General features: G+C 39.1%; 1 protein-coding gene across 24 annotated transcripts in view; it reads right to left on the bottom strand.

Moving 5' to 3' along the window:
• ABI2 (abl interactor 2) overlaps positions 1-11,461 on the bottom strand; it is an 89,397-nt gene extending 77,936 nt beyond the window's left edge. For 9 of the 24 annotated variants that reach the window (XM_007190556.2, XM_007190559.2, XM_028168613.2 and 6 more), the window contains exon 1: positions 11,096-11,461. In XM_007190556.2, coding sequence (XP_007190618.1) covers positions 11,096-11,212 — 117 coding nt within the window. In that variant the 5' untranslated portion in view covers positions 11,213-11,461. The remainder of the gene's footprint in view (positions 1-11,095) is intronic. The other 15 variants (XM_057551011.1, XM_057551016.1, XM_057551020.1 and 12 more) reach the window with 4 other exon arrangements.
• Positions 11,462-12,418: the final 957 nt, after the last annotated feature.

Below are 12,418 nucleotides of genomic sequence, written 5' to 3'. Positions count from 1 at the left end.
AAAAAATAGGTATGCTGGACTTCATTAAAATTAAAAACTTGTGCATCAAAGGACACCATCAAGAAAATGAAAAGAAAACCCACAGATGGAAGACAATACTGTCATCCCTCAGTATCTTTGGGGGATTGGTTCAGGACTCCCTGCAGATACCAAAATCCACCATTGCTCAAGTCCCTTATATAAAATGGCATATCCATTTTATATAACCTCAGTATCCATGGGTTCTGCATCCTCGGATTCCGTATCCTCGGGTTCTACCAATTTGATCTGCAGTTGGTTGAATCCACAGATGCGGGACCCATTGATGGTGGGTGACTGTATTTGCAAATCATATATCTGATAAGGGGCCTGTATCCAAAATATATGAAGAATTCTTACAATTAGAAAATGAAAAGACAAACAATCCAATTTTTAAATGTGCAAAGGATTTGAATAGACATTTCTCCAAAGAAGATATACCCATGGTCAATAAACACATGAAAGGACACTCAACATCATTAGTTGTTAGGAAAATGCATATCAAAACAACAACAAAAAAAAAACAACAAAAAAGCCACGTCACACCCACTAAGATGGCTGTAAGCAAAAAGACAGTAAATAACAAGTATTGATGAGGATGTGGAGAAACTAGAACTCTTGTACAATGCTAGTGGGAATATAAAATGGTACAACCAGCTTCGACAACCATCTCACAGTTCCACAAATAGTTAAATATAGTTGCCATATGACCCAACAATTCCATTCTTAGGTATATACCCAAGAGAAAGAAAAAATATATGCCTACATAAAAACATATACATGAATGTTTATAACGTTAGATATTAATATATGTTCTGGTAGCATTATTCATAATAGCCAAAATGTAGAAACAACTCAAAAATCCACCAACTGATGAATGGATTAAAAAAATGTAGTATAGTCATTCAGCTACAAAAAGGAATGAAGCATTGATACATAATACAACATGGATGAACCTTGAAAACATGCTAAGTGAAAAAAAATCGATATAAAAGGCCACATAGCATATGATTCCATTTCTATGAAGTGTCCAGAACAGACAAAAAAAACCCAAAAAGTATATTAGTAGTTGCCTAGATATAGGTAGCTGGGAGGATAAGAGGTGGTAACTCAGTAGTATAGGGTTTCTTTTTGAGGTAATGAAAATGTTCTAAAAGTTAACTGTACTTACGGTTGCATATATCTGTGAAGATACTAAAAACTCCTGAATTATACACTATAAATGGGTAATTAAATGGTATGTGAATTATATCTCTATAAAACTGTTATTTTAAAAAAAGACAAAATGATATACTGACATATTACTATATAGTGAACCTTGAAAACATTATATTAAATAAAAGAACGCAGACACAAAAAAAATCACATATTGTATGATTCCATTTTATGAAGTGTCCAGAATAGGCAAATTCATAAAGACAAAAAGATTAATGGTTGCCAGGAGGCAGAGGGAGAAAGGGATGGGGAAATGACTGATAAAGGGTACAGGCTTCTTTCTGGAGTGATGAATATGTTCTGGAATCAGATAGTGGTGACGGTTGCACAATCTTGTGAATACACTAAAAACCCACTAAACTGTATACTTTAAATACGAGAATTTTACAGTATGTGAAATATATCTCAATTCAAAAAATTTAAATGGCGACAAATGGCTACTGTACTAGACAGCACAGCCATAGAGGGTGCCTAAATTCAAAGCAGCCTTCCATTAGCGAGAAACAGACTTTTGTTTTCAGCCATTTGGAAAGTAGGGGCTGGGAAAAGAGCAGGAACAGACAAATTTAAGAGGAGCAAAGAAGTGCTAAACATGTGGACTGTAATTGCTTAAAACTTTTAAATATAAATTCAGATGAAAGTCCAAAAGCTATAGCCCAGGGATGCATGACTTCAAAACAGTGTTTAACCTCTATGGGCATAAGCTTCTGAGTTTATAAAAAGAAAATTAACTACAACAGCATTTCCCAGACTGTGCTGTAGTTCTTATTAATAGCTACTGGGCATCCAAAAACAGTTTTGAGGACTAATACGTTTTGTGAAATACTACATGTAGGTAAGTTAAACAGGTTTCTTTACTGCAAGACTTCCCAGAACACTTGAAATGATATTGTGTTTTGTAGGTTCAAAAGGGGCACATTATGCAGTAACTACTTTACAACAAATATTTTTACATATTACACAATGCTGGTTTGGGAAATATTGAACTATGTGAGTTATAATGGTTCCACCAGCTTCAGAGCTATATGAGTTCGATCCCTGGCCCGGGAATATCCCACATGCCGCAGAGCAACTAAGCCCATGTGCCACAACTACTAAGCCTGTGCTCAGAGCCCACGCGCCACAACTACTGAAGCCTGCATGCCTAGAGCCTGTGCTCTACAACAAGAGAAGCCACGACAATGAAAAGTCCACGCACCACAACGTAGAGCAGCCCCAGCTTGCTGCAACTAGAGAAAGCCTGCACACAGCAACAAAGACCCAACACAGCCAAAAATAAAAACAAATGAATAAATTTATAAAAACAAAAACAAACAACAAAACCTATGGGATGCAGCAAAAGCAGTTCTAAGAGCGAAGTTTATAGCAATACAATCCTACCTCAAGAAACAAGAAAAATCTCATATAAACAATCTAACCTTACACCTAAAGAAACTAGAGAAAGAAGAACAAACAAAAACCAAAGTTAGCAGAAGGAAAGAAATCATAAAGATCAGAGCAGAAATAAATGAAATAGAAACAAAGAAAACAATAGCAAAGATCAATGAAACTAAAAGCTGGTTCTTTGAGAAGATAAACAAAACTGACAAACCTTTAGCCAGACTCATCAAGAAAAAGAGGGAGACGTCTCAAATCAATAAAATTAGAAATGAAGAAGGAGAAGTTACCACAGACACCGCAAAAATACAAAGCATCCTAAGAGACTACTACAAGCAACTCTATGCCAATAAAATGGACAACCTGGAAAAAAAGGACAAATTCTTAGAAAGGTATAACCTTCCAAGACTGAACCAGGAAGAAATAGAAAATGTGAACAGACTAATCACAAGTAATGAAATTGAAATTGTGATTAAAAATCTCCCAACAGGGCTTCCCTGGTGGCGCAGTGGTTGAGAATCTGCCTGCCAATGCAGGGGACACGGGTTCGAGCCCTGGTCTGGGAGGATCCCACATGCCGTAGAGCAGCTTGGTCCGTGAGCCACAATTACTGAGCTTGGGCGTCTGGAGCCTGTGCTCCGCAACAAGAGCGGCCGCGATAGTGAGAGGCCCGCGCACCGCGATGAAGAGTGGCCCCCGCTTGCCACAACTAGAGAAAGCCCTCGCACAGAAACGAAGACCCAACTCAGCCATAAATAAATAAATAAATAAATAAAAATTTAAAAAAAACATCTCCCAACAAACAAAAGTCCAGGACCAGATGGCTTCACAGGTGAATTCTATCAAACATTTAGAGAAGAGCTAACACCTATCCTTCTCAAACTCTTCCAAGGAACTGCAGAGGAAGGAACTCTCCCAAACTCATTGTAGGAGGCCACCATCACGTTGATACCAAAACCAGGCAAAGATACTACAAAAAAACAAAATTACAGATCAATATCACTGATGAATGTAGATGCAAAAATCCTCAAGAAAATACTAGCAAACAGAATCCAACAACATATTAAAAGGATCAGACACCATGATCAAGTGGGATTTATCCCAGAGATGCAAGGATTCTTCAACAGACGCAAATCAATGAATGTGATACACCATACTAACAAACTAAAGAAGAAAAACCATATGATCATCTCAATAGATGCAGAAAAGGCTTTTGACAAAATTCAACACCCATTTATGATAAAAACTCTCCAGAAAGTGGGCACAGAGAGAAACTACCTCAACATAATAAAGGCCATATACAACAAACCCACAGCAAACATCATTGTCAATGGTGAAAAACTGAAAGCATTTCCTCTAAGATCAGGAACAAGACAAGGATGTCCACTCTCACCACTATTATTCAAGATAGTTTTGGAAGTCCTAGCCATGGCAATCAGAGAAGAAAAAGAAATAAAAGGAATACAAGTTGGAAAAGAAGAAGTAAAACTGTCACTGTTTGCAGATGACATGATACCATACATAGAGAATCCTAAAGATGTCACCAGAAAACTACTAGAGCTAATCAATGAATTTGGTAAAGTTGCAGGATACAAAATTAATGCACAGAAATCTCTTGCATTCCTATACACTAACAACGAAAGATCAGAAGAGAAATTAAGGAAACAATCCCATTCACCATTGCAACAAAAAGAATAAAATACCTAGGAACAAACCTACTTAAGGAGACAAAGGACTTGTATGCAGAAAACTATAAGACACTGATGAAAGAGATCAAAGATGACACAAACAGTTGGAGAGATATACCACGTTCGTAGATTGGAAGAATCAATACTGTGAAAATGACTATACTACCGCAAGCAATCTACAGATTCAATGCAATCGCTATCAAATTACCAATGACATTTTTTACAGAACTAGAACAAGAAGTCTTCAAATTTGTATGGAGACACAAAAGACCCTGAATAGCCAAAACAATCTTGAGGGAAAAAAATGGAGCTGGAGCAATCAGACTCCCTGACTTCAGACTATACTATAAAGCTACAGTAATCAAGACAATATGGTAGTGGCACAAAAACAGAAATATAGATCAATGGAACAGGAGAGAAAGCCCAGAGATAAACCCACACACCTATGGTCAACTAATCTATGACAAAGGAAGCAAGGATATACAATGGAGAAAAGACAGTCTCTTCAATGAGTGGTGCTGGGAAAACTGGACAGCTACGTGTAAAAGAATGAAATTACAACATTCCCTAACACCACACACAAAAATAAATTCAAAATGGATTAAAGATCTAAATGTAAGACCGGACACTATAAAACTCTTAAGAGGAAAATATAGGAAGAAGACTCTTTGACATAAATCACAGCAAGACCTTTTTTGACCCACCTCCTAGAGTAATGGAAATAAAAACAAAAATAAACAAATGGGACCTAATGAAACTTAAAAGCTTTTGCACAGCAAAAGAAACCATAAACAAGACGAAAAGACAACCTTCAGAATGGGAGAAAATATTTGCAAACGAATCAATGGACAAAGGATTAATCTCCAAAAACTATAAACAGCTCATGCAGCTCAATACAAAAAAAACAAACAACCCAACCAAAATATGGGCAGAAGACCTAAAAAGACAGTTCTCTAAAGAAGACATACATATGGCCAAGAGGCACATGAAAAGATGCTCAACATCACTAATTATTAGAGAAATGTAAATCAGAACTACAAAGAGGTATCACCTCACACCAGTCAGAATGGTCATCATCAGAAAATCTACAAACAACAAATGCTGGAGAGGGTGTGGAGAAAAGGGAACACTCTTGCACTGGTGGTGGGAATGTAAATTGATACAGCCACTATGGAGAACAGTATGGAGGTTCCTTAAAAAACTAAAAATAGAACTACCATATGACCCAGCAATCCCACTACTGGGCATATACCCTGAGAAAACCATAATTCAAAAAGACACATGCACCCCGATGTTCACTGCAGCACTATTTACAATAGCCAGGACATGGAAGCAACCTAAATGCCCATCGACAGACGAATGGATAAAGAAGATGTGGTACATATATACAATGGAATATTACTCAGCCATAAAAAGGAATGAAATTGGGTCATTTGTTGAGACGTGGATGGATCTAGGGACTGTCATACAGAGTGAAGTAAGTCAGAAAGAGAACAAATATCGTATATTAACGCATGTATGTGGAACCTAGAAAAATGGTACAGATGAACCGGTTTGCAGGGCAGAAGTTGAGACACAGATGTAGAGAACAAACATATGGACCCCAGGGGGGAAAGCAGGGGGTTGGGGGGTGGGATGAACTGGGAGATTGGGATTGACATTTATACACTAATATGTATAAAACAGATAACTAATAAGAACCTGCTGCATTAAAAAAATAAAATTAAAAAAAATTCTGATGTGTTAAATCACCTCAATCTATGGAAATTAAATCTCCCTAATTCAGCCTGATGTTCACTTGCATGGTTCACTCCTCTCTGTGGAGGTAAAAGACAAAAGTTACAGGGAAGGATGCAAACATCAGTTCTCAAATTTCTACTTTCTCCTTCTTCATTCTAGGTACGTTCAACATTATTCTATTTGTGAGAACAAACAGAAGTTAAATACAAACCTCCTTTCTGTATATTCTATGACCATTCATAAAAAACAAAGACTACCACCATTAAAAGTCTCTTTTTAAAGCAAGGTATAAAGGTAATATAGAACATGAACATAATATTTTTAAAATATATCATACGTAGATGTACATGTCAAAAAGATTTAAAAGTATAAATACCAGATGTATATTCAAAGTGATTAGGCAATTTTAAGTTTCTTCCCTAATATTTATTTGTATTTTCTAATAATTTTTCAACAATGAGCATGTATTTTAATGGTTTTTATTAAGAATTTACAATCTTTGTATCATTTTAGTAACTACTTTTTAATGAAACTGACTAGTAAGCCATGATTCTGTTATCCCCTTATAAACCCTTCCTGCAATTTTTAATGAATTCTGAGAGTATCCTTGCTGATAATGAGAAAAAAGGAAAGCTATTAATGACATCTTTCCCATTATTCAAAAGAAAGATTTCAGATAAAACATTAAGGTAAATTCTTTTTTTTTTTTTAAATCTTTATTGGAGTATAATTGCTTTACAATGTTGTGTTAGTTTCTGCTGTATAACCAAGTGAATCAGCTATATGTATACATATACCCCCATATCCCCTCCCTCTTGCATCTCCCTCCCACCCTCCCTATCCCACCCCTCTAGGCGGTCAAAGAACTGAGGTGATCTCCCTGTGCTATGCGGCTGCTTCCCACTAGCCATCTATTTTACATTTGGTAGTGTATATATGTCCATGCCACTCTCTCACTTCGTCCCAGCTTACCCTTCCCCCTCCCCGTGTCCTCAAGTCCATTCTCTACGTCTGCGTCTTTATTCCTGTCCTGCCCCTAGGTTCTTCAGAACCTTTTGTTTTTTTAGATTCCATATATTATATGCTAACATTCAGTATTTGTTTTTCTCTTTCTGACTTACTTCACTCTGTATGACAGACTCTAGGTCCATCCACCTCACTACAAATAACTCAATTTTTTTTTATGACTGAGTAATATTCCATTGTATATATGTGCCACATCTTCTTTATCCATTCGTCTGTCGATGGACACTTAGGTTGCTTCCATGGTCTGGCTATTGTAAATAGTGCTGCAGTCAGCACTGTGGTACATGACTGTTTTTGAATTATGGTTTTCTCAGGGTATATGCCCAGTAGTGGGATTGCTGGGTCGTATGGTAGTTCTATTTTTAGTTTTTTAAGGTCCCTCCATACTGTTCTCCATAGTGGCTGTATCAATTTACATTCCCACCAGCAGTGCAAGAGGGTTCCCTCTTCTCTACACCCTCTCCAGCATTTATCAAAACATTAAGGTAAATTCTTAATTTCTGTTCTTCTGAGCAAAGCCATTTTACTGGATGACTTTGTTCTTAATCTAAACAATGGACAATGGGATTTTACTATGTATCTATGTGAATTAGCACTCACAAAAAAGAATAACTTTCTTTTACCTAAGAAAAGGAAAAATATAAATATGAACAAGTTGGTTTTTCAGACTTACTTTAGGTAAGTAACAAATATAATCTTATTTCATCCACCAAAGCATTAAAGCAACCCATGTTATTATAAAATTCTCCATTTGTAAATAGGTAAATTCCAAGTTAATCAAAAATGTTTTAAAAGTTTCTGGACACTCCCTAGATTAGGAATTAATGTTTATATTTATAAATGAAGAAAAAAAAAAACCACAGGTCTTACATTTATCTCCAAAAAGTCCTTAACAATAACTTAAATCCTTTTTACAGGAAAGAAAATCAATCAGGGAAGCAGGAAACTGTAGTTATAACTTTTTATCATCACATTTTAGAAAAAATATTTTGACTATCACTTTTTCTAGAGGTTGAAATAAAACAGAATCATCTAACTTTTTACTGAAGATGATTTTTAAATTTCTAATGTTAACTGCATTAGTAACCTGGAAAACTACTACTTACAACCTTGCTGTACCTGTAGATTGTATTTGTGTGTTAATACAGGTAATATCTGATCACTCCTAATGCCAACAGATAACACTTCTGAAGGACATTTTCATGATGGAAATAATTTAAATACGGTACGTTTGTTTTCAGAAGGACAGCACACCATTTTCCTTCCTTTGCTCAATCTTCACACTAAATATAATCCACATTTAGAATATTCTTATTTACCTTACTTTTTTATATTCCCATGCATAAAACCAGCTATTTAAGGACACTGAGCAAAGAACCTTATCATTTGTTACTTATGATCAGTAGATTTGCCTTTTTTCTGCTTTACAAGCAAAAATTATATTTCCACAAAATAAAATGAGTGTTGGGTGAGTTAACTTGAGCTAACGGTTAGGACATGATGCTATATAATAAGGCTAAATTGACCATTTGATCACCGATCCCACCAAATGACTTTCATCTATCGCAGGGTCACAGGCAGCATCGAAACTCCTGCTGGTCAGTTTGCTGGTCACCAAGAAGAGCCAGGCAAATGAGCAGCTGGGTCAGCACAAATCCACTATCACCATCTTCTATTCATCAACTTTACCACAAACAAATCATGTAAGAGTTGTCATCTGGGGAGAGATCCCCAACAATATACCCAATCTTAACACAGATGATAATCTAAGAGGTAAAAGTGTAAAGTTTATTTTAGATGCTAAATTGAAGAAATAAGATATTTTAAAACCCAAGTCCATTTCTATTAGCCAGTATTTATACTTTGAATTTTAAAATACCATCCCATTAAATTCTGAGTCCCATTGCTAAGACAAATGATGGCAGTAACATTCTTCGCTCTTGAACTGGAATAAATGTATAAAATATATAAAAAGATGACAGTTGTTGATCCCTTTACTCTCTCAGCTTTATTAATTCAGGTACTTTTACCTTTATGTAACAAGTGTAATATAAGAGGAACTATACCTTCAAATTACAATAAAAATTATCTTCCAAAGAGAGAAATCTGTTTCTTTCTTTTTTTTTTAATTTAGTGGTGAAAACCGCAACCCAATCAGTTTTCCACCCTCAATTTCTCTTCTGACCTGTAACTCTTTCTCATAATATGTTGCACAAGGGATTGTAATTACAACTTCAGTCCTTTTAATTTGCCTCCCCTAGAGACTGAATTCCCAGAGTGAGGACAGCATAGCTTCTTCCTTCTTCCCACCTGCAGCCCATTAAGAGTATAAACTGACACACTACATGGTATTCATTTGCTCACAGATCAGCCTCTCCTACTAACTACACTATGAGATTCTGTGGACACAAGGTATGAATTATCAACATTTGACACAGTGCCAGGCTATAGAAGACTTTCAAATGTATTTAGTGAAAAACTGAGCATCTTAACTTTTGAATCTCTCCTACCACACTCAGTATCAGCAAAGCACCCTATGAATATGGACAATTGTACTTTTTGTATGAATCTTTGACCCAAGTCACATTCTTTCTTCTCCTACTAGCCATACTTTCAACTGCCTCTTTGGAGGGAAAAGCCTTGGGTTATGTCTGATTTATTCTCCAATACAAATATTCCCTACAAGAAAATATAGAGTTCAGGATATGTCTAATCAAGCAAAATCTCACAATACTATCCTTATACTAACCATGTATGTGGTCCTTAAAAATTTATGAACCTGTAAATTTCAACACCTGTTTTTTCTGGTTTACACCAAGACTTGAGAATGCTTCCCAATACAGCTGATGTTAAAAAGGATGCCTGGAGAGATGCAGGTGGGAACAGGAAAACAAGACCATAGTGAAGGAACAATTTAACGTATTTCTTCCATTTCCACCTTCAATCTAAGAGAATTTAAATGGGAAGGGAAAAAACGCAGGTAGAACCTGTGATTCAGAATAAGCTATAAAGAAAACAAAAGATACTGACTTTGCAAATTGTGCGTCTTAAACCATCCTTTCAAATAATTTTTAAAGAGGAATTTTTTTTTAATCCACAGAATCTTTTGCTTCTTCCAGGAGCAGCTGGATTTCATCTCACCCAATATCCCCCGCCTCCATACACATACATACAGCGCTACCACTGAGTCCCTGTGCCAAACCAATCATCACAGGAAAAACTAAACCATGAGGATCATTTCCTAATTCTCTCTGAAAAATAATCCCCAAATTTTTCCCCACAGGCAAATTACCTATTCTAATGGGATTGGGGGGAGGTGGCGGGACGGAAGAGTTCATTATCATGCAGCTTCTCATTTTCTACAGGGAGAAAAATGGCATTAACTTCCAACAAGGGGCAGCTACTCTTATACTGTATCCCCAGTTAGAACCTAAAAACAAGCAAAAAAACAAAAAAAACAAAATCCGATCTTTTGATGCATTCAAATGAATAGAAAGCTGAGACAGTTTACTTTGCAGCAATATAACCCCTTAAAAATCTTCCAGAGCTTGGGGGATGGGGGTGACCCATCAATCCCCCCACACCCTTGCCATATGGGGGAGCAGGATTCTGTCAAATAGAAAATGCCACTCTCCGCCTCCTCCGCCATCCCGAAAATTGACTGGCACCGAGTGCGGAGGCGGCCGAGGGAAGAAGCGAGGAGGCGGGGGACACACCACACACACACACACACACACACACACACACACCACAAACACACACACCACACCCGCACCGAGGGCTGATTCATGGCTTTTTAAAATGTTTTAAAGCTACAATTTCCTCCAACCGAAGAATTCTCACCCATTCCCCAACCCCAGCTCCCACCATGCTCCTCCCCCCCTACATGGGGGTCAGCTGGACTGTGTCCCAGCCGCGGCCTCGACCCCGCGCGCCCTACGCCCCCAGGCGCGCGGCCCCCGGCCGGGGGTCCCCCACGCGCCCTCACCACCCCGAGGCCCGACGCGCCCAGGCCGGGAGATGCGTCGCACCTGGATGTAGTTGTTCTCGCAGTAATCGGCCACCCGTTCCAGATTCGTGTAACTGTCGAAGAGGGCCCGGCGGCCCCCCGGGATTTCCTCCTCCAGCAGCATCTGCAGCTCCGCCATCTTCACATCCTCCTCCTCCTCATACAGACCGCAAAGGCAGTGGCGGCAGCAGCGCCAGGGAAACCCAAGACTGGGAGAGGAGGAGCGGCGGCGACGGCGGCAGCAACCGGGAGGAGCGAGAAACACTCCCCGCCAGCGACAGGGGAGGGGGCAGCACGAACGGGGGCGGGGCGCGAGCCGACGGACTCCGAGGACGGTCACCGCGGCGACGGCCGGCACGGCGCGCGCACGCGCGCTCGCCTCCCTCCGCCTCCGGGAGCCCGAAAAAGATTCCCACCCTTGGTCCCGCCGCCCGCCCCTCCCCCACTTCCGGCGTCTCCTAGCGACCGCGGGAGTGGGGGCCGGGATGCGCGCGGGAGTAGCGCGCGCAGTTAACCCTTCGGCCCCCGCAGGTTGCGTGGCTGGAGAAGCGCCCCCGGCTGTCTTTGTTAGTCCGGCGTGAACACCCACCCGGCTCCGCCGTCTTTTGGCCCGCGTCTTCAGCGACTCCCCTCGGCGTTATCCTCAACCTGGGGCCCAACCCCATGGTCATGGGCCTGAGGGATAACATCAGCCCACTAAACTTTCATGCAGCTTTAAGTGCCGCCCCACTTTTAATTTTTCTCTTTATCTTTGACCTCATCCATCCTCACTGGTACAAATAAGTAAATTTCAATTTCCGAATCCCAAATTTCCTGTCCTTCGCCTTTTTTGCACCTGTTTGCCCATTGACACCGTTTCCCCCTGCCAGGTTAGCCTGTTCTGTTCTCCTTTGACCATCCTCCGGACTTCAGCTTTTTGCGCTTGCCCTCTCTTTGCTTCGCTTCCTCAGTGACAACCTTTTCTGTCATTTCTCTGAGTCTGTCAACTTGACTTTTTTCTTCGTCTATTCCGTGTTTAAAGTTTCGAAAACGGTTTTGCTGGTACTTTCATTCCTCACAGGACTGTTACATGGATAAAATAAAAGTTTAAAGCACCTTGGGAAACGATAAATGACACAAAAATTCAAGGTAGATCATTTTGATCTTGCAGTTATTATTCTGTTATTCCTTAGATACTATATCTTTTTTTCCTAAATCTGACTACTCCACACAATGTAATCTTAAAAAACTAAAATTCCTGACAACTGCTGAGATATTATAAAGTCCATGACCTTTATTTGTACTGTGGAAAGTCAAGGTTGACTACATTTGCAGTTTAGAGCAAGATTCATTATTTCAACTCTTG

This window comes from Balaenoptera acutorostrata, chromosome 8 (assembly GCF_949987535.1).
Source record: "Balaenoptera acutorostrata chromosome 8, mBalAcu1.1, whole genome shotgun sequence".
Classification (NCBI taxonomy): domain Eukaryota; kingdom Metazoa; phylum Chordata; class Mammalia; order Artiodactyla; family Balaenopteridae; genus Balaenoptera; species Balaenoptera acutorostrata.
Note: the sequence above shows the minus strand (reverse complement) of the source record. Positions and strands in the feature narration are given on the sequence as shown.